General features: G+C 41.3%; 1 protein-coding gene across 50 annotated transcripts in view; it reads right to left on the bottom strand.

Moving 5' to 3' along the window:
• The window catches only part of MAP4 (microtubule associated protein 4), a 186,573-nt gene that overhangs the window by 34,750 nt on the left and 131,408 nt on the right, over positions 1-20,415 (bottom strand). For 27 of the 50 annotated variants that reach the window (XM_070575478.1, XM_070575481.1, XM_070575484.1 and 24 more), the window contains 4 exons: positions 19,172-19,306; positions 17,550-18,614; positions 16,744-16,866; positions 11,320-14,679 (listed from right to left, as the gene is read on the bottom strand). In XM_070575478.1, the coding sequence (XP_070431579.1) occupies positions 11,320-14,679; positions 16,744-16,866; positions 17,550-18,614; positions 19,172-19,306 (4,683 nt within the window). The remainder of the gene's footprint in view (positions 1-11,319; positions 14,680-16,743; positions 16,867-17,549; positions 18,615-19,171; positions 19,307-20,415) is intronic. The other 23 variants (XM_070575508.1, XM_070575509.1, XM_070575518.1 and 20 more) reach the window with 1 other exon arrangement.

Raw genomic sequence — 20,415 nt, 5'->3', positions numbered from 1 at the left:
TCATACATGCCTCAACAACCCCACTCAAGCAAAACTAGTCACACTCCCCCAAAACACACACACACACACCCCCCACACCCTCAATTTACTGACATCTTCTATCTTTGGTTTGTGGGAAAAACAATTTGGCTTGGAGTCAGAAGACCAGGTTGTAAAATCTCTGCCACTTAATAGTTACGATTCTGAGCAATCATTTAACTGCTCCTAGCTTCAGTTTCTTCATCCATAAAATGAGGGGAATCTTTACGGCGCCTTCCAGTTTCACAGTTTAACATTCTTACGTCTCAATAAAAAGGTTGAAATGCACATTCAAGGAATCATGGGTCTACAGCCAAGTCCAACTCCAAGAGTGATTTTAACTTGGGGCTCCAGTAGCCAGGATGTTCAGTACACCCCAGCCCTCGCCATGCAAGGGTGCCACCTGTCGGCAGAGGCATGACTGAGGATGAAGTAGCATGTGTGAAGAAATCAGCAGTCTGAGTTGGCTGCCACATTCTGAAGGGGGAGAGAAAATCCTAGGTAAAGAACAAGCATGGACACTTGTTCCTCAGAGTCAAATGATTTTCAGTTCTAGCAAGCCTACCCAGACCCTCCCCACCAGTACCCAAAAAAACCTAAGGCAATGACTAAAATTGTAAGTTCCTGCTACCTTCAAATCTCACAGACCCTGCCCCAACGAGTCTATCCATAAATAGAAAACTGCAAAATGGGAGTCAGCCAAAAGACCAGGAGCAGAAGCAGGAACCAGTAGAACTCAGGTGGCCAGTCAAAAAGGAGTACAAATTCTGGACCATAGTTCATACTGTGGATCAGAAATGTGGTTAGCCTGAAGGAAGATAAAGATGAGGTCAGCATCTGGCTACTTCACCAAGCAGGAGTTACAAGGCTCGAGAGTTGGAGAGTTAGAAGAGGCAATCTGGGTGGGGGGTCAGCGGCCATGAAGTACAAGCCCAGATTAGAGGCAAGTGCCCAAGACACCATGTCAACTAGATGCTCGGGCATGCACATAAGCTTGGAGTCACCCAGGGGTCTGAGAACAAAAGGCATAGTAAGGGGACACCCACAGAATCCTTCCCTCAGGTAGGCGTGAAGTAATACACATAAAAAGCATTTAAAAAGGTAGCTAAAACACAGAATAGCTTGATTGATGACTGGATAAAGAAGATAGGGTGTGTGTGTGTGTGTATATACACAATGGAATACTACTCAGCTGTAAACAGGATAAAACCATCCCATTCACAACAACATGGATGGACCTTGAGGATATTATGTTAAGCAAAATAAGCCAGATAGAGAAAGACAAACTCTGTATGACTCCACTCATACGTGGAAGATAAACAAACACATAGACAAAGAGAACAGATTAGTGGTTACCAGGGGAAAGGGCGGTGGGGAGTGAGCACAAAGGGTGAAGTGGTGCACCTATAAGATGACTGACAAACAATAACATACAACTGAAATTTCACAAGGTTGTAAACTACCATAACTTCAATAAAAAAAAAAAGGTAGGTAAAAACAAACTACCAACTATAAGAAATACCATAAAAACCCTAATTTCAATAACTAATTAATGAACAAGAGCAAAAGAAAAGGTAGCTCTCAAAATTGGAGGAATTGCCTAAAAAAATAATATCCCGTTCTCCAAATCTCTTTTAGGACAAGGATCATTCCATAAAAACAGTACTGTAAGGACTCTGAAGTATGTAGTACTACAGTACAGAATCAGAATGCTAGACCTCCTCTGGGGCCGGCCCGTGGCGGGTGGTTGAGTTCGTGTGCTCTGCTTCGGCAGCCCAGGGTTTCGCGGGTTCAGATCCTGGATGCGGACATGGCACCGCTCATCAGGCCATGCTGAGGCGGCATCCCACATGCCACAACTAGAAGGACCCACAACTAAAAAAATATATGTAACTATGTACCAGGGGGCTTTGGGGAGAAAAGGGAAAAATAAAAATCTTTAAGAATGCTAGAGCTCCTCTAACTTAATCCTCTCATTTTACAGAAGAGCAAACGGGATCCAGAGGGCAAAAAATGAAATGGTTTGTCCAAGATCAAATGGTAAGTTAATGGAAAAGTCACACAGAAGATGCCTGGTCTCTGAATGCCAGTTTTCCCACACCACTGAGCAAAAATTAATCTTAGTCACTGGATGCCTCTCCTTTTAAATGTTTCTTTTTTTGCTCAGTTAAAAAAAGTACTTCAGGGGCCGGCCTGGTGGCACAGTGGTTAAGTTCGCACGTTCCACTCTCAGCAGCCCAGGGTTCACTGGTTCGGATCCCGGGTACGCACACGGCACCGCTTGGCAAAAAGCCATGCTGTGGTAGGCGTCCCATGTATAAAGTAGAGGAAGACAAGCATGGATGTTAGCTCAGGGCCAGTCTTCCTCAGCAAAAAGAGGAGGATTGGCAGCAGATGTTAGCTCAGGGCTAATCTTCCTCAAAACAAACAAACAAAAGTCCTTCAAGTTTTCATTGCAATTTTAATTTACCTTTTTGTGATCAATTCAAAACTCCCAAATTAATGAACAGTGTGTACGCACATGTGTATATGTGTATGTGTTTGGGGGGACAAAAGCAAGTTTGAAATAAAGGAGAAAAAGAAGCAATGCATTTAGTTTTAGTGTCTATCTTAACCATGGTCTTATTTTGTTCTAATTATGCAAAGAATGAGGAAGGTGTGAGTAATTTATTCCTTAGAAATCTTCTGTTACTACTGTCCACTCTCAAGAGAACTTCGATTTACGTTAATGTCTTTTTACAGTGCCTCAGCCCTGTGAGCTTCCCTTCATGCTGCTTTTGAGTAGGCAGGCAGGTCCTCCTGCTTCACTAAGAAAAGGTGGAGATCCAGAGGTTTTTACAGAGGGGAGGGGACAGAATGGCTTATAGTATGATTACACTATTGCTTTGCAACACATACCAAGGAAGAGATCACATGGAACAGGAATTAATAGGTTTCTTCTTCTCCAAATGAGGTGAATGCTACCTGGATGGCAAACAATGGGGAAAACCTAGCACAGAATAATTAGTAAAATCTGAGGATAGCTCTGTCAGTGCTCTCTAGTCTAATTCAGAATTAGAGGCATAATCTCACTCAGCAATGCACATTCTGAGAGACAGCTGCAGCAAGGAACTCAAACTTGCCCAGCCACAGCAATATTTTATCAAGTTGATGGATGACAAACTTACATGAAGTCTTAAAGGCTGAGAATGCCTAGGTAAAAAGAAATGTACTTAAGAACCAGAAGACTTAAATTCTAGACAGTTGCCACTGGAATTCCTTGCCTCTAGGCTCTACTCTTATTCATTCAGAACTCACTTAAATGTTACCTCAGTGAAGTCTCCTAGGCCCCACTCCCAAAGTGACTTCTTCGTCTTTTTGCACTATACTTGCTCTAACTCTTCTTAGGACTCAGAAAGTGCACCATAATCTTTTATTCACATGCCTTTCCTGGGAGCTTCTACAAGGCAGGAATATGACCTGTCCATCTCTGCCACGCTGGTGCCCAGCATGGTATTTGACACACATTGAGTAGGCTCTCAAAAAAGTTCTGCTCAATGGAAGGATGGAGAGATTCCTTTTACACTGATTCTATATCATTTGACCTGATCCTTTCCATTATCAAACTTATCCAAAGAGGCACAATTTGGAACGTCCTTTGGGCTAAAGATTTTTAAGTTCCATTCTGTCTTGAGTCTGAGCAAAGTGCATGGATTCCCGTGTGTCTGGTCAGAAGGCAGTTTCTAAAGCTTTTTTATCAGACCACATAACGACATGTCAAGCCTCCAAGGGTGTTGGCACAGCCTGCAGGTCTCTCATCTCAGCAGATGTTTCTATATTGCCTTGTGCCTTGAGCTAGTACTCAACCTCTTCAGGGCCTTGGTTTTGATACGCTCTATAACTGGTTTCTCTGCATTCTTATCAGTTACCAAGGCAACCAAGAATCTTTCCAGATTGACCAAATGTTCCCTGCTATTGTCTCCAGGAAACAACTTCTAATAAATTATCATTAGAATGGCAGTCAATAATTCTGGTTATAATGATTGATGACATTCTTCACTAACAAATGCTGAAGGTTGGGAAGTTGCAATCCAGTTTCTTACCTGGAAGTAAACGATGTTTGTGTTTATATACCCATACATGTATGCAAAAACATTTCAAAACCATATTTTACTAAATTTCAGAAACATTTCTTAGTACATGTTTAACTCAAAATCATGCTTCTCCCTGATTAACTTTCACAAGTTGGGAAGCAAACAGATGAAAAAATTGAAGCTAACAATCTCATTTATGTGACCCTTGATAAAGATAATTTGTATACTATGCCCTACAAAATGGAGGCTGCCCCAGTAGGAGAACCCACACTACAAATCTAAACCTAAGTCAGCCTGTACTTTTAGGAAACATCTGTTAAGCAAACCTAATATACACCAGTCACAACCCTCCAACTCAGCTTTAGCTAGCTGACCTGACCCTAGAAAACAGGACCCGCTGGCCTTACAGGGAAATCCCTGCCCTCCTAGCCAACGATGCCCTGTGATGGTGCTGCCTCTTCGAACACTCTTTTTTTTAAAAAAGATTTAATTTTTCCTTTTTCTGCCCAAAGCCCTCCAGTACATAGTTGTGTATTTTTAGTTGTGGGTCCTTCTAGTTGTGGCATGTGGGATGCCACCTCAGCATGGCTTGACAAGTAGTGCCATGTCCGCACCCAGGATCCGAACCGGGGAAACCCTGGGCCACCGAAGTGGAGCGCGTGAACTTAACCACTTGGCCGTGGGGCCGGCCCCTCAAATGCTCTTTAAAACTCTCTCTTGCCTAAAATCCCTCAGGAAGAGTGCACCCTGCTTGCGAGGCGCTGGACTCCCCCAATCCATGGATTATTTTCCCTTGAATAAAGGACACCAAACTAGTTACTAAACTGTATTATTTTTGTCATTTGACAACTTAAAGCATTAAAATGCTTATAGATGAAAAGCCCTTCAAAAAGTACATCTTGAAAATTCCAAGGCTTTGCTCATTTAAGCATGTATTGACCCTCCCATGGCCTCCGTGTAACAGAAAAGAGAATCATCAATATAAACTAAGTAAAAACACAATCTCCTCCCCGAATCACCTCCAGCATAAAGTCTAAGATCCTCTGCTTATGGAGGCACACATGACTTCCGGGACCCAGTAAGAGCTTACCTTCTTTTCCTCAAGCTCATCTCAAAATGTTTCACAGAACTTCTTGCTTCCCAAACTTGACTCATACACTAGTCATACCAAACTGTTTGCTACTCAAACATTCCATGCACTTGTAACTTCACGATGCCTTTACACAATCTACCCCTAGAATGCTTTACTCTGCTTTGCTCTACAAACTCTTAGCCATGTTTCCAGACCCACTCAAATGTTACCTCCTCCATGAAGCCTTCTCTTGCTCTCCTAAGAGGACTGAAGTCACTTTCTGCTCTGTATTCCCATAGCATATAGCTCACATTTTTATTACAGAACTTCTCTCACTAGAGTAAAATTATCTGTGTATCTCCCCACTCTAGAATCCTTAAGTAGAGAATGTGCCTTATTAATCTACCCTTAGAATGTGGGAGTAGGGGCCGGCCCTGTGGCCGAGTGGTCAAGTTCGCGCACACTGCTTCAGCGGCCCAGGGTTTTGCCGGTTCAAATCCTGGGTGTGGACATGGCAACGCTCATCAGGCCATGCTGAGGCAGCGTCCTACATGCCACAACTAGAAGGACCCACAACTAAAAAAACACACAACCATGTACTGGGGGGATTTGGGGAGAAAAAGCAAGGGAAAAAAAGTGAGAATGGGGAGAAGAGAAAATGTAAATAAAATGGAAACCAGTTAAAAAAAAAAGAATGAGGGAGTAATGTTACCCGGTGTCTGTTGAACGAATGAATGAATGAACTAAATATTAAAAACGCCAAGTCATGTTGAAAGTCCACTATTTGCAGAGCAAGAGGCAATGTTTATATGACAATTAGATCTTTGTCTAAACTTATACAAATTGCCATCATTTTAAAAACTAAATAATTTCAGAGCCAGCCCTGGTGGTCCAGTGGCTAAGATTTGGCACTCTTACGACTATGGCCCAGGTTCGTTTCCCAGTCGTGGAAAGGATACACAAGCATGCAGTGAAGCTTTAAAAAGAAAAAAAACCAACAAATTCAATCTGCTCACAGCTGAGATGATCTGCTTCAACGTCACAGGTGAAAATAGGAGTGGAAGGCCTCTTTACTGTCCATTTTAAAGAAGCAAATATACCTGCAACACCAAAACTCAGAAGCTAAGTTGTTTATATTCGTTTTGTGAATCCTCCAATGCTATTGTCAGTCAGAGGGTAAAAGTGACTGGTGAGGGAGTGTGAGGCAAAGAACTTCCTTTTAAAGCAGAATAACCAATATTTGCTGGATTCATTTCAAAGAATATTTAGATGAGCTGGCTCAAATAAGAGGATTAGCAGCACAGGACTGTTTGAGAGTTAAAAGAGTTTAAGACAGTACTGAGCCTATAGTAAGTTTTAATAAATGGTAGCCATTTTTAGTTGCATGACATATAGAATTTCCCAATAAACTTCATTAATATACAGCTAGTAAGAAGAAGAAAAATAAAAAGTCAGCCTGGGTGGTCCAGTGGTTAAGATTCGGCGCTCTTACTACCACTAATGGGGTTCATTTCCCAGTCAGGGAACCACACCACCCATCTGTCTGTTATTAGACTGTGGTCGCTGCGTATTGTTGTAATGCTGAAAGCTATGCCACCAGTGTTTCAAATACCAGCAGGGTCACCTGTGGTAGACAGATTTCAGCAGAGCTTCCAACTAAGATAGCGTAGGAAGAAGGACCTGGCCACGCACTGCCGAAAAAATTGGCCATGAAAACCCTGTGAATAGCAATGGAGCACTCTGTCTCATAGAGCACTGGAAGATGAGAGGATGGTGCAAAAAGACCATGCAGGGTTCAGCTCTGCTGTACACAGGGTCACTAGGAGCCAGAATCAACTCAACGGCACTAGCAACAAAAACAAAGAGGAAAAAAAGCCAGAGGATGAGAAGGTAAGTGGGAAGAAAGCAATAAGGAAAGGAGCGTCACAAATAGCACTACAGTTAAGAAAAGACATTACCAAAAGGATATTTCTCCCATTGTAAAATCATAGCAAGTTCTAAGATTACAAACGGGTTTTTCATCTGCTGAGCATATTTTATTTATGTGCAAGGGCCTTGAAACTGTTAGGATTTTGGGTTTACAAATTACTTAAAGTTTCACACCAAGAGAATTTCCCACTATAAACTGACATTCCCAGCTGTTAGAAGACAGTTGATGGGCTCAAGCAAACTAAAGAAAGAAATGAAGCCAAATAAAAATGAGACCAGGCTCTTGTTATGGCAAAGGGAAGGGCCTATCTATAGGAATCTGTGATAACTGTCCCACTCACAGAAAAACACGCCAAGTGCACTGACACTTACAAGGAACCAATGTGGAGCAGTGACACAGACTAGCATCCAATACGGAGCACCCTTTCAAACTTGCTCTTCCCTTCACAAAAAACACAGTCCCACAATAAGTCCTTTTCTAACAAGTTGAGCTCACATTTCCTGAAGTATCTTCCCTGCCTAGAATAATACATAATATGTGAAGAAACTTTCTGCTAAAATTCCCCTAAACTTGAGAGTGGAATGAAAAAATAACAGGAGAGGAAACCTTAAGCTGGAAGAGACTTAAGCAGTATACTTCCTTTTCCTACTTCCAAAGAGGGAGACTAGCAAAAGATAATTCATTCATAATTCAAAAAAATGTCATGAGGCATTATATATATGTAAAGCTCTATAATGGGTGTTAGGAAGTACATATGAATAAATCAAACACAGTCTCTGCCTGGAGAAGAAAACGCTAGACAGAGTCAAAATATGTTGTTGGACAAAAATACTCAACACAGAAGACATCAACTCACTCTAGGATAATCTATACATTTAATGAAATGTATGGTATACATTTTTGTATATGATTTCTTGTATACATGTATTTCTTGACATACATGATTTCAAGAAAAAGACTGACTGGATTTTTCCCCCCAAAACTATACAAGCCAATTCTCAAGTTTATATGTAATAATGAACAAGCAAGAATAGTCAGGAAACTTTGAAAAAATGTAACAGGGTGAGAGGTGGGGCTAGACCTATTAGATACTAAAGTATATAATTAAGCCACATTGTGTTACTGAAGCCTGAATGGAAAGACCAATGGATCAGAAAAGAAAGTCCAGAAATAGATTGAATACATACAGGAATTCAGAACATGACAAAGGTGGTGATTCAGTGGGAGGTAGATTATCTAAATAACAGAGGGAAGACTAAGTAATCTTACCTCACACACACACAGAGAAACAAATAAGCAAATTCTAGATTGACTGAAGATTCAAAATGTGAAAAATTAAAAATAGAAGAAAAAATATACTTTTTTTGCTGAGGAAGATTTGCTCTGAGCAAACATCTGTTGCCAATCTTCCTCTATATAGTATGTGGGTCACTGCCACAGCATGGCCACCGACAAGTGGTGTAGGTCTGCACCCAGGAACCAAACCTGGGCTGCTGGAGTGGAGCATGCTGAACTTAACCCCTAGGCCATGGGGTCAGCCCCGAAAAAATATTTTTATGAACTCAGAGTAGGGATGGCTTTTATAAACTTGATAATATACAAGGAAGTCATTAAATAAGTAAAACACAAAATAAATCTATGCCAAGAAATAATTTTTCACCTATTATATTAGCACACCTAACAAAAAACAAATATCACACCTGTGGAGAAAGTTCAGGGGAACAGGTATGGTCTATGCTGAGGGTGAGAGTATAGCTCTGGTACATCTCTGTGGCCCTATGGGGAACAATCTGGCAACACCTATCAAAATTACAAATACATGTTCTTCAAACCAGAGATTCTACCCTAGAGCCCCTTTTTATTATACAGATGTACTTGTTCAAGTATGACATTCTATATATCTTATGCACCTTGTTTCTAATAGAGAAAAACTGGAAAACACCTAAATGTCCATTAATAAAGAAGTGGTAAACTACATTAGGGTATATCCTTACAATGAAATACCATATAACCATTAAAAAGACTGAAGCCGCTTTCTTTGTACTGATTTGTAAAGATCTCTAAAATAATTAAGTTTACAAAGCAAGACACACATCAGTATGCATGATATGTCTCATTTATATAAAATCAGGAAATATATATGTTGTTACTTCCTTTTTGGGGGGAGGGGGGGTGAGAGAGCTTGGCCCTGAGCTAACATCTATTGCCAATCTTCTTTTTTCTTGAGGAAGATTGTTGCTGAGCTAACATCTGTGCCAATCTTCCTCTATTTTGTATGTGGGATGCTACCACAGCATGGCTTGATGAGCAGTATGTAGGTCTGCACCCAGGGTCTGAACTGGTAAACCCCAAGCCACCAAAGCAGAGCATGCGAACTTAACCACTATGCCACCGAGCCAGGCCCCACGTCATTACTCCTTTATACATAAATTGTCTGCAAGGATGCATAAGACACTGTTAACACTGGTTGCCTCTCGAGAGGGAAACTTCGATGGGGGTTAAGGGAGGGAGGCAGACTTACATTTTACTATGTACTCCTTTGTACCATGTGAATGTACTGACCGATTAAAAAATTAGTTAAAAAAAAAAAGTTTAAAAAAAACTATTAAAGTATAGATTGTCCTTGGGGGGAAAGATGCGACGGAATTTAGAGAAGAAACAATAAATTTTGCCCAAAACCTATCATCCTCCCCTTAGCCACTCTGCCAAGACCACTCCTAATACACAGTCTGAGTGTGGCCTGGCCAAGGCAGGGGCCCGAAAGTTCTGTAGCATCTGCCTTGTTTCCTCAAGAATCAGAATAAACTCTCTTTTTACATTTCTTCAGAAATACTGAGCAAAAAGAGATGGCTAGATTTCAGAAAATTTACATGTTACCCTTTGTACCACTGCTGAAACTGAAGAACCGGTCTAGAAACTAAAACTAAAGAACTGCATAGAATGCTGGAAGTCTTAACGAAAGCTGGAAAGCCCTCTCCATATGACTCCATTTCTGCCTTGGCAATATGGTAGCTAATAGAAGGATGATAAAAACAGAAAAGATGACAATATCTTATGCAAATAACAACCTTTAGCATTCTCTACTCACATAGCACATATTCCTTACTGGGTACAAATTCATGCACAGCACAAGCTTTACCCAAAACAACAAGTCCACATCATGCAGAACAGCATCCCATGATGAAGCCTCTCCAAAAGCCTAACTGGCCACTAAGGCCAACTGGTGTTTTTTTATTTCTGGAGTTAGTAGCTGCATCATGCAAGCCGGGAAATAGTGATTAAGGAATAGCATCATTTGTAGGCTGTGAAAAGGCTCAAAGGCCAGAAAACATTTTCTGAAGGTTAGGCTCAGGGAAGCCATAATTAGATGTATACTTTTCAGGGGAAAAAAAAAAGCTAACATCTCTAAATCTTAAAGGAATCATCTTGTCAATCTCATTCTAATTACTTGACTGATTAGAGCCAAACAGGGTAAAATTATGAGGAATCCTACATAGGCAAGTTTTATAGACTTGCCCATGGATATAGACTATGTTTCATGGATACAGACTATGCCTAAAACTCTAACACACGTAAGTAACACCAGTCTGTAAGCAGCAGACTGGTCAAAGATGTGGCTGCATCACTGAGAGATCATTTCCCACTACTAGAAACACAAATAAGGTCTGTGCCTACCAATACTGGTCAGAGGCTACCGTTTCCTCATAAAGGGTAGACCATTTCTATTTGTAATCCAAAAGCAATTTGGGTATTTAGGCCCACCAGCACAAGCTATTCATATGTACTGACCAAAAAAATCCCCCATGCACACAGCTAGACACGATATGTTTCCTTCCTTCTGTGAATCTTTATACAAAATAATGATTCAAATTTGGCTATAAACTTTACAAATAAGAGGTACACTTCTTAAAAAAAATTAAGAATAGTGGATGGTGACAGGCCTTCTGCTAAAGGATTGTTGTTTGAAATTCAATTTCCCCTGAAACTCAAGGTTCAGTGCTAGGTAAAAAGGCATGCAACCAAGTCACCAGCCTCCTCAAGCTGGACACAAGGCATGCCTTGGCTGCAGAAAACACATAATTAGCAGTTATAAGTTTTCATGCCAACAAACCAACTGATTAACAAGGATGATTAGAGTCTGGATGGAACCAAAGCACAAGCTCTTTGCCTTTTTGATGCTGACTCAAAAGCCACAAGCACACACTTTCCCCATGGCAGGTTCCTACCGCGGGACTTCAGTGGCTTGGCTCTCTCTCGTTCCTGGATTACAGACTTTGGCAGCAGTGGACTAAGTCCTCGGGACTTGGTAGGTCTCATGTAGCCTTTCATTGGTTCTGCCATTCTGCTCTTATCTTCCTTCTTCCCTTCTCCTTTCATTGGTTCAGATTTTTCTGTCATTTTCTCAGGTGCCTCCAAGATCTTATCTTTGGGTTCTGGGAGTCGAAGACCCTTAGAAGCAGTCACAACTAAGTTATCTGCCACACTTGCAGGAGTGGCTTCAGCTGTGCCATCTATGAAATCTGACTGGAGTTCTGGTGTTGCCAAGGAAGCATAATCCAATTCTGCAATTTCAGAAGCCAGACTAATTCCTTCTGATTTATCCTTTTTACTTTTTGGAGGCAAAAGAGTCATATCTCCCTCCTTCTTTAAACTATCTGGGCCCTTGGAATCTCTGTCTTCAACATTTTGGTCCTCACAGAAACTGGGCTTTTGTGCTTTGTCTCCCAGTAAGTCAGGCATTTGAACCGGAGCAGAACCTGCCTCAGACTCTTTCTTTTCATTTACCGAATATGTGGGAAAATTACTCCTATCTGCACACGCTTCTAGGACTCTGACCACACCTGGTAGGCTTTGGTCATCTATAGGCACTCCAGAACGAAGGTGCCCCTCTGCTAGCTCTGTGATTTTCTCTATTGAATGCTCAGATGCACCACCAAGCACTGACTCAGATTCTCCTATCACATGCCCTCCATCTAACCCCGCTTCATTTTTCATGGGATCAGGAAGCTCACCTTTATTCTTAAGACGGTTATCACCATGACTGTTAACTGTTTCTATGGCTGCTGTAAAAGTTGGGGTAATTCCTCCTGTGCTTGTAGAGGGCATAATAGCAGAAGGAGCCTTGGGTCCTTCTTGATCTGGGACTCCATCTTTGCTGCAATTATCTACCACTAATAATTTGGAAATCTGGGCTGGAATTGTCTCCTGCCCACTTTTGGCCAAAGCGTCTGGAAAGGAATCACTCTCCTTCACTACTTGAGGAGTAGGAATGGACAGTTTTTCACAGGCTGCTGATTCCTGAGTCTCTAGAGGAGGTGACTTATTCATCAATCCTGATGGTGTTCTGGGGCAGGTAAATGTAATATTTCTATTTTCGTCCACATAGCCCATTCCTTCAATTCTGTGGTCCCCTGTGGTTTCCATGGGAACATGTATTTTTGTTGCATCTATCTTATTCTCCAGAATGTGCTTCTCGGGAAAACTATTTTTAACTTTTTTACTTTTTTCATCATTATTCAGTTTATTTGGTTTGTCAGCCACTGCAGTATGTCCCTTGGCTGGATCTGTCTTATTCTCCTCAGACAGTACTGAAGGAACAAATCCTGCCCCCTGGATTTGGTCTTGGCAGCTCATCTCTGTCACTTTGGCAGCTGGTTCAATAACAGCAGAATCCTTGACTGTGTTTATTTTGTCCCCACCAACAGCCTCAAGCTCAAAAGAATTAACCCCAACATTTTCACCTTTTCGGTTAACTACTTCCACTGTGGGTGTATCTGATGTATGTGAGAACAAAGGGTCATGATTTACAGGGAAAGTGAGTCCCAATTCTTTGTTTTGATGGGAAGTACTACCAGCAACTCTATCCTTCCCTTCAAAAGGTGGGTTGAGGATTTCTTCCTTACTCTCAATGCTAGCAGGCTGTGTGGAATAATTATTTTTAACCTTTTTGTTTTTGCCTTCACTGCTTTTTTTTTCAGGCTTTTCAGAAATCCAGGGAGCTGCCTCATGATCCATCCAAGGACACTTTCCTTCCTTGCTCTGGTTACTAACACCTGTATCTATGGCTATGTCTCCTCTTTCTGTTCTAGCACTAGAAGTCTGAGTCATGCCTGACCCACTTCCCAAAGGAATCAGTGTCTGCAAGGTGCCTGCCACCTTAGAGTCAGTTGTTTCCCTAGGCTCCTCCATCACCACTGCCTCAGTGACATCAGCCATGGCTCCTGGTTGCTTTGAAGCTTCTAGTCCCAACTCCTCACTCTTATCCCCAGTAGTCATTCTTTCAGTTTTAGGGGCTGGCTCACTTGGCACAAGAACAGCTCTGCTGTCCTTCTGGCTGTCTAGAGGAAACGGCAATTCAGATCTCGCTCTTACCTTCCCAGAACTCATTCTCACTTTTCCAGAACTTCCCCTTCCCTTCCTGCTTTTGCTGTCACCTGCTGTTCTCTTAAAGGGTTCATTCCCTAGCCCAGGAACCTGAGCTAACACCTTGTCCTGCAGCTGCTCGGAAGCAAAGATGCCGATCTCTTGTCTTTGCTTGGGAAAAGCTTCTTTTTTCAGTTCTTTCACCTCTTCAGCTCCTTCAGAAAACTCTTTCTGTTTGTCATTATGTAGTTTAGTCATTTTACTTTCATCATTCCCTTCTTTTAGATTATTTTCTAATGGATTACTAGCTGTTAAAGTGGGTATCAAATTAAGCAGTTCTTTTGCTGCTGTGGGTTTTGAAACTCTACCTGTAGCCTCTTGGTTCAAGATAGGAAAGCAACACTCTTTGGATCTGATCTCCAAAGGAATTTCTACTCTGTGTGCAGAAATTTCTGTCAGGGGTCCTTGCAGATTGAGAGAGCTTATTGTCTGGCTTTTATCTACAGAAGTCTTCAGGTTGGGTGCAGGCTGTGGTCTGCATTCATCTTGCTGCATCGGTTGCTGGTTTTGGCTCTGTGGTACTGACTTGTTACCTTTGACCTCTCCCTCTCCTTTCAGCTTCGGCTGAGAATTTACTGCATTTTTGGGGGGTTCTTCCAAAGGACACAAAGGAACACTGAGACTCTCTGAGACAAAGTGTTCAGCTACCAGTTTGGATGCTCTGAAGTCAATTTCTGATTCCTTTTTCAAGTTTGCTCTGGATAGCAGTCCATACTCCATGCCCACAGTGGTAGACTGGTTAGGGAGAACACCTGATTTTTGTGGGTCAGCTGCAAAGAGATGACCTTTAGGCTTGTCTGCATTGTCATCATCCCAAGGTCCCCCAGCCCGAGGTTGAGAGTATCTCTTTTGCTTTGGTTTCTTCTTTTTTTTCTTCGTCATCATGGGTGCGCTTTCTATATCCCAGGCCTCCCTGCCAAGATCCCTCTGGGGTTCAAGGAAGTCAACAGGAATAGTTTTCCTTTGGTTCCCAGGCTCACCACAGGAAGAAGAACCAGAGACCCAAGTGGACTGAGACAAAGGGCAGGGGCCCAGCCTGGGATCAAGAGTCTTCCGTGGAGAAGAGACTCCTAGCAGCTCAGGAGGGACCCTGGCAGGCCTGGGCCGGGTGGGCCTGTGGTCACTGGGTCTGCACACTTGTTTGGCTTGTGTGGGAGGGGTACCTGCAATACATGAAGTTGGCTAAAATTCCAAACAAAAAACTCCTTATTATTGTTTCTTTTTAAAAAGTCCATTCAGTGACTTATTTAACTAGTCTATTTTCACCAACCACATACTCATTCCTTCAGAATGTTTTCTGAAACATTTCTTACCTTTAACTGGGATTAACAAATATTTAACAAAGATCATCATCTCAGGTAAAGTTTTTTTCAAACATACTTACAAAATATTTGAAACGAGAACAGAAATTCAAATAGGGATCTTCTAACCTCTATAATAAGCACTTACTGTCCATAAATCTCATCTGGTATTTATATTTGTCAGTATTTTTAATAGGTACATAATTCCCAAGTATGCAACAAGATGGTAAGCTCTTGGCTCTTTTTGGTGACATTTATTAATTAACTGAATGAAATATACATGATTTTGGATAGAATTTACAATTCTAAGAGTCTGTCACCAATATTATTCTCATTACTTGTCAAACTAACCAGATCGATTTTCAGAAACAGACCAGAAGGCCAGACTTACGCTACTTTAAAAAAAAAAAAAGAGAGAGAAAAGAAAAGAAAAGGAAAAAAGATACTGAATTAGTATCTTGGCCAGGGAAAAATTCTCATCATTGCAGAACAAGAACCTCCTACTTGAAAGACAAATGTCTTAGATTTCAATGTTCTGTTCCTAAATGTACTTCCTAAAAGACAAAGAAATAGACATTATGCCAAGTGGTGTAATGAATTAAAACAATTAGGATGAGCACCCTTGGAAAGATTTCAGGAAGTCAACCGGTCCGACCTTTGCCTCCAAGTCAGTGCAGTGTGGATCCAGGATTCTGGAAAGAGTCCTATTAAGAGCAGGTCTAGAACAGCTCTTGTCAAGCCTGACTTAATGAAATGACTTCAAAGAATATTCAAATACTTACATAGTACTTTTTTGTTCTCATCTTTACCCCTCCCATGGCCACCAAATCCTACCCTTCATTAAACACCTCAGGTCACTTATTGCTTCTCTCCAAAACTTGCTAGGCTTTAGCACTCCACAACACTTGTAACATTTAATCTGGCAACTAATCAGCAGCTATTTGGTGCCATCTCATACTATTTTATTCAACTATTATATAAATCTTTGGTTTCAGAGTTCTTGCCTGGGAAATTCTCTCACCACCCAGGCTATAACATAATAACACAAGGGCAAGACCTGGACTTAAATATCTATGTGCCTTAGGATGGTGTATTTCATACACAATAAGGATTTAATAAATGTTTACTGTATTTGATTATGTTATATCAACATAATTGATATAAATTGAGTCACTAAAACAAGATTTAAACAAAATCAAATGTTTATTTAGCTCCTTCTTGGTGTTAAACAGTGTGCAAAGCACTAGAGATTCAAAGCGAAATAAGTCATGGTCCCTGCCCTCAAGTTCACATTCTAATCAGTCACAGAAAAGTAAGCAGAGAATCATTAAATTGATAATCACATACACACAGTTCTGGCTTACTGTCAAAAACCTGTGATCTTAAAGTTCATTGAATAAGTGAACTGTAAGTTAGAAAGTATCTTAGAGCAGTGCCTCTCAAAGTCTAACGTATGTAAAAATTATCTGGGGAACTTGTTAAAACGCGCATTATGATTCTGAAGGTCTGAGGGGGAACCCAAGACACTGCATTTCTAACAAGCTCCCAGGCAATGCAGATGCTGTTGGGCCATAGAATGCACTGTAAGCAACAAGGGTTTACAGAACATTTGACCAGTTTATTCCTCTTACAACTGAGTAAGTGAGATATATGAAAGTTAAACAACCTGCCTAAGATCACACAGGATAGAATAGTGAACAGATGAACTGGATTAAAATTCAGGTGTCCTACGTTGATGTAATGATAATTTTTAAATATGTAACAAGCTGACTTTCTAAACAAGACAAAATCTGTCTAAGAAAGAAAACGGACTTCATAAACAATACTGCTAATTAACACCATATAACCAGGGACAATGTCTATCACCACCACCCCAGCACTCCCAGTTTCAGTGGTTTCAGAGCCCACTTTGTTTTCCTAATTTACCTGAGGTCTCTGAAGACAGTTCAGAAGGCTGACTACTGACTGGTTTCTTTTGGTCTAGTTTCTCTGACAGTGAATCCTCATCTGCTGGCAAGCTGTACTTTTGGCCCGTGGCTGTGACTGGTTCTAAAGGTAACAGTGAAAAATACACACGTTTCAGAGAAGCACTATTTCAGCTATTTCTCCACCTTTCAGAAATTGGAAACAGAAACAGTTTTTGAGGAAGGAGAGATGCTCCTATGAGGGAAAAATAGAACTGGAGTAGTAGTTGGAAGGTGGAGGAAAGGCTGAGTTTGGAGGTTTTTGTTTTGTTTTTTTAAGATGGGAAAAATAACTGTTCATACGTTGGTGGGAATGATCCAATGGAAAGGGGAAAAACAGTGAGAGACAAGAAAGAGGAGAATGGCTAGGGCAATGCACTTCAGTAGGCAGGAGGAGAGAGGAGCTAGTATAAAACGGAGAGGCTGGACTTAATTAGGAGCAGGGACAATTTCCTGATAGTTACAGGAGGGAAAGCAGAGTTTATGGATACAGATACAAGTAGTTAATTAGATGAGGTAATGGAAGTTTGTGAATGTTCTCTTTTATTGCTTCAATTATATGAAAAACAGGAAGATCAGGAGAGAACAAGGATAGAGAACGTGTTGCAGGAGAGTGAAGGTAAGAAAGAGTTGTCTAAGAGAGTAGGAGTGTGTATAAACTTGCAAAGTATAGTTGACTGTCTTTTATTTGGTATGACTTTGTCCCTTACCCTTCTGGAGACTACACTCTGGTAGAGAGAAATACCAAGAGTAAGTGTAAGTCCATACCTGGTGAAATCATGGAAGCAGGAGCAGCTGACTGCCCCTCATCCTGGAGAGATTCTAACTGGGAATTCTCACTTATTTCTTCCTGTGTCCGTGCAATTTCCATGTCCTTGACTGGAACTGGTGCCACCTCTGAGGGTGGTGCAACATCCTTGGCTGGAGTCACATTGTTGGTCAGGGTCACCTCTGGACCAGGGGGCACAGCCACATCCTTAGCCAGGGCTACCTCTGTTTCTGGAGGCAGAAGCACATCCTTGACCCGGGCTACTTCTGTTTCTGGGGACAGAGCCACATCCTTGCCCAGGGCCATCTCTGTTTCTGCGGGTGGAGCCACGTCCTTGACCAGGGCCACTTCTGTTTCTGGAGGTTGGGCCATGTCCTTGACTGGGGCCACCTCTGTTTCTGGGGGCAGTGCCACATCCTTGCTTAAGACCACCTTAGTTTCTAGAGGCAGTGTTATGTCCCTGGTCAGAGCCACCTCTGTTTCTGAGGACAAGCCCACCTCCTCAGCTGAGGATTTTTCTGTGGATGATGCAATGTCCTTAGCCAGTGCCATTTGTATTTCTGAGAGTGATTCTACAACATTGGCTTGGGCCATCTCTCTGTCTGTGGGTGGTACTATGCCCTCAGCTGGGGCCAAATCCATTTTAATAGGTGATGCTCTCTCTGTTTCTTTGAATACTACTACATCCTTGGCTAGGGCTACCTCTGTTTCTGTAGGCAGTACCATGTCCTTGGTAAAAGACACACCTGTTTCTGTGGGCGACAGGACATTCTTAACAGGGGCTTCTTCTGTCTCTTTAGGTGGTACCATGTCCTTGACCAGGGCCATATCTGATTCAGTGGATGATTCCATGTCCTTGGCTAGTGACGCATGTGATTTGGTAGGTGATTCCATGTTTTTAGCCAATGCCACCTCTGTTTCTGCAGCTGGTGCCTCGTCCTTAGCTGAGGTCATCTCTTTTTCTCTAGATGATGCCATGTCAGCAGTCTTCAGTCCCATCATTTCCAATGCTTTCATTGGTGCCCTCTCTTCTGCTGATGCCATTTCTACGTCCTTGGCCGGCTCTAAGGAAAATAAGTTGGAAATTTAGGACCCATCATGGTCTGCCTGTAGCTCTGCATTCAAAACTTACTTTCTTAGAGCATAGGAGTAGCTGGTTTCTGCGACCATAACACTCTAAACATAACTAAAAACTGTCCAGTTAATGCATTTGTGCCTAGTCTTTGACACTCTCAATACTTAGAAGACTAGCATATCAGGAGAATATACAGTGGAGGAGGAAAGGCAAAGGAGAGAAAAAAAAAATCAGGTTTAAAAAAAACAACACAGGTACACAATGTCAGAAAGGGAACCTGAGGGACGTCAAGAGAAAAACTCAGAGTTCTAAAACTAACTGAATTAAAAAAAGGGATTTTCTTTGCCCATTAACTCCAAGTGTTGTATTTCAATTATAACTTGAATCCTCTAGCTGTGAAATCAGTAATTTAACTTTAAAAACACTTGAGATGGTTCTGAATCTTTATCTATACTGCTGCACGCTGCTAAAAAAGAAATCTGATGATTGATATTGACTATTGGTACTGCAACCCTTAACTGATACAGAGGGGTTCTAACAACTTACCTGCTGTGGGCTGCGTAGGTTGTGTAATGGCCTCTGCGGAAATGAAAGATTCCAACTGTGGAGAGTTTGGGGCTTCCACAGACCACCCCTGAGGCACAACAGCTGTAGGAGCAAATGTGTCACAGGGAAACAGACCTAATATTGAAACACAAACACATCAAACAAACACATTTTTGAAACTTAGTCAACACTAGGAAAAAAAAGGCATTTGATATTTAAAACCAGTTTTACATAGACCCAATGACCAATGAAGAACAAAGCAAGAAAGTTTTAAAGTAAAAACTGCTGACATTCTTCAGGTTTTAGCTAATTGTTAATAGGTGTATAGTATCACTTTATCCCTGTAGTGACATTAATCAACACTGATTGGCTACCTTCTACAGTGTATTACAAAGATTCAAAATACCAAAGACTGAGCTCTAGCTCCAACATCACAACCAGTATAATATAATGTATAGTAAGGAATTGTGAGTCTTAATTTCCCCATCTGTAAAATGAGATTAACACCTCCCTTTCCAATACCAGAAATTTATTTTATGAAAACAGTCTGTAAATTATTAAGAACTAGACAAAGATAAAAGGATCATTATTTTGCTGTCCTCTGATAGATACAACAGGGGATTTAATATCACATGGTCCTTGCCATCAAGATTATTACAATTTAGCTAGATAGGCAAGATAGACATACATCAGATAATGCAAGTTGTACAATAAGGACTAAGTGCTGTAAGAGTTTAAAAACAACGAGGACCAGAATAGTCACAGAAGGATTCTGAGGAGAAGCAAGAGCAGGAAGAGAAGAGAGAGGGGTCAATTTTAAGGATGGAGAACACTGAGAAGAGAAAAGTATAAAGATGCCAACAGGACAAGAATATTTCTGGGACTACAAGATTAGTCTGATTCAAACAGATCTTGCAGACCAGACAGGGAAAATAGGATTAGAACAAACAATGGAAGAAGGATCTGGAAAGCAGAGAAATTTAGTCTTGACAGAAAAAAATAGGGTATCTTAAGGTCTTAATCATGAAAATGAGATGAATACAGAACAGGACTCAGGGCGATCCACACAGTAGGTATATCCAGAATAAATTTAAAAGGGAGCAGGAAGTCTGCTAGGAGACAACTGAGGTAGCCTAGGTATGACATGATAGAGGTGTACACTGGGGAAAAGCAGAGGGAGTATAAAGGAACATAAGAAAGATGCTGTAAAGAAAGAAGTCAATGCAACCAAATAACTCACTAGC

The sequence above is a fragment of the Equus przewalskii genome, chromosome 15 (assembly GCF_037783145.1).
Source record: "Equus przewalskii isolate Varuska chromosome 15, EquPr2, whole genome shotgun sequence".
In the NCBI taxonomy this organism is placed as follows: domain Eukaryota; kingdom Metazoa; phylum Chordata; class Mammalia; order Perissodactyla; family Equidae; genus Equus; species Equus przewalskii.
Note: the sequence above shows the minus strand (reverse complement) of the source record. Positions and strands in the feature narration are given on the sequence as shown.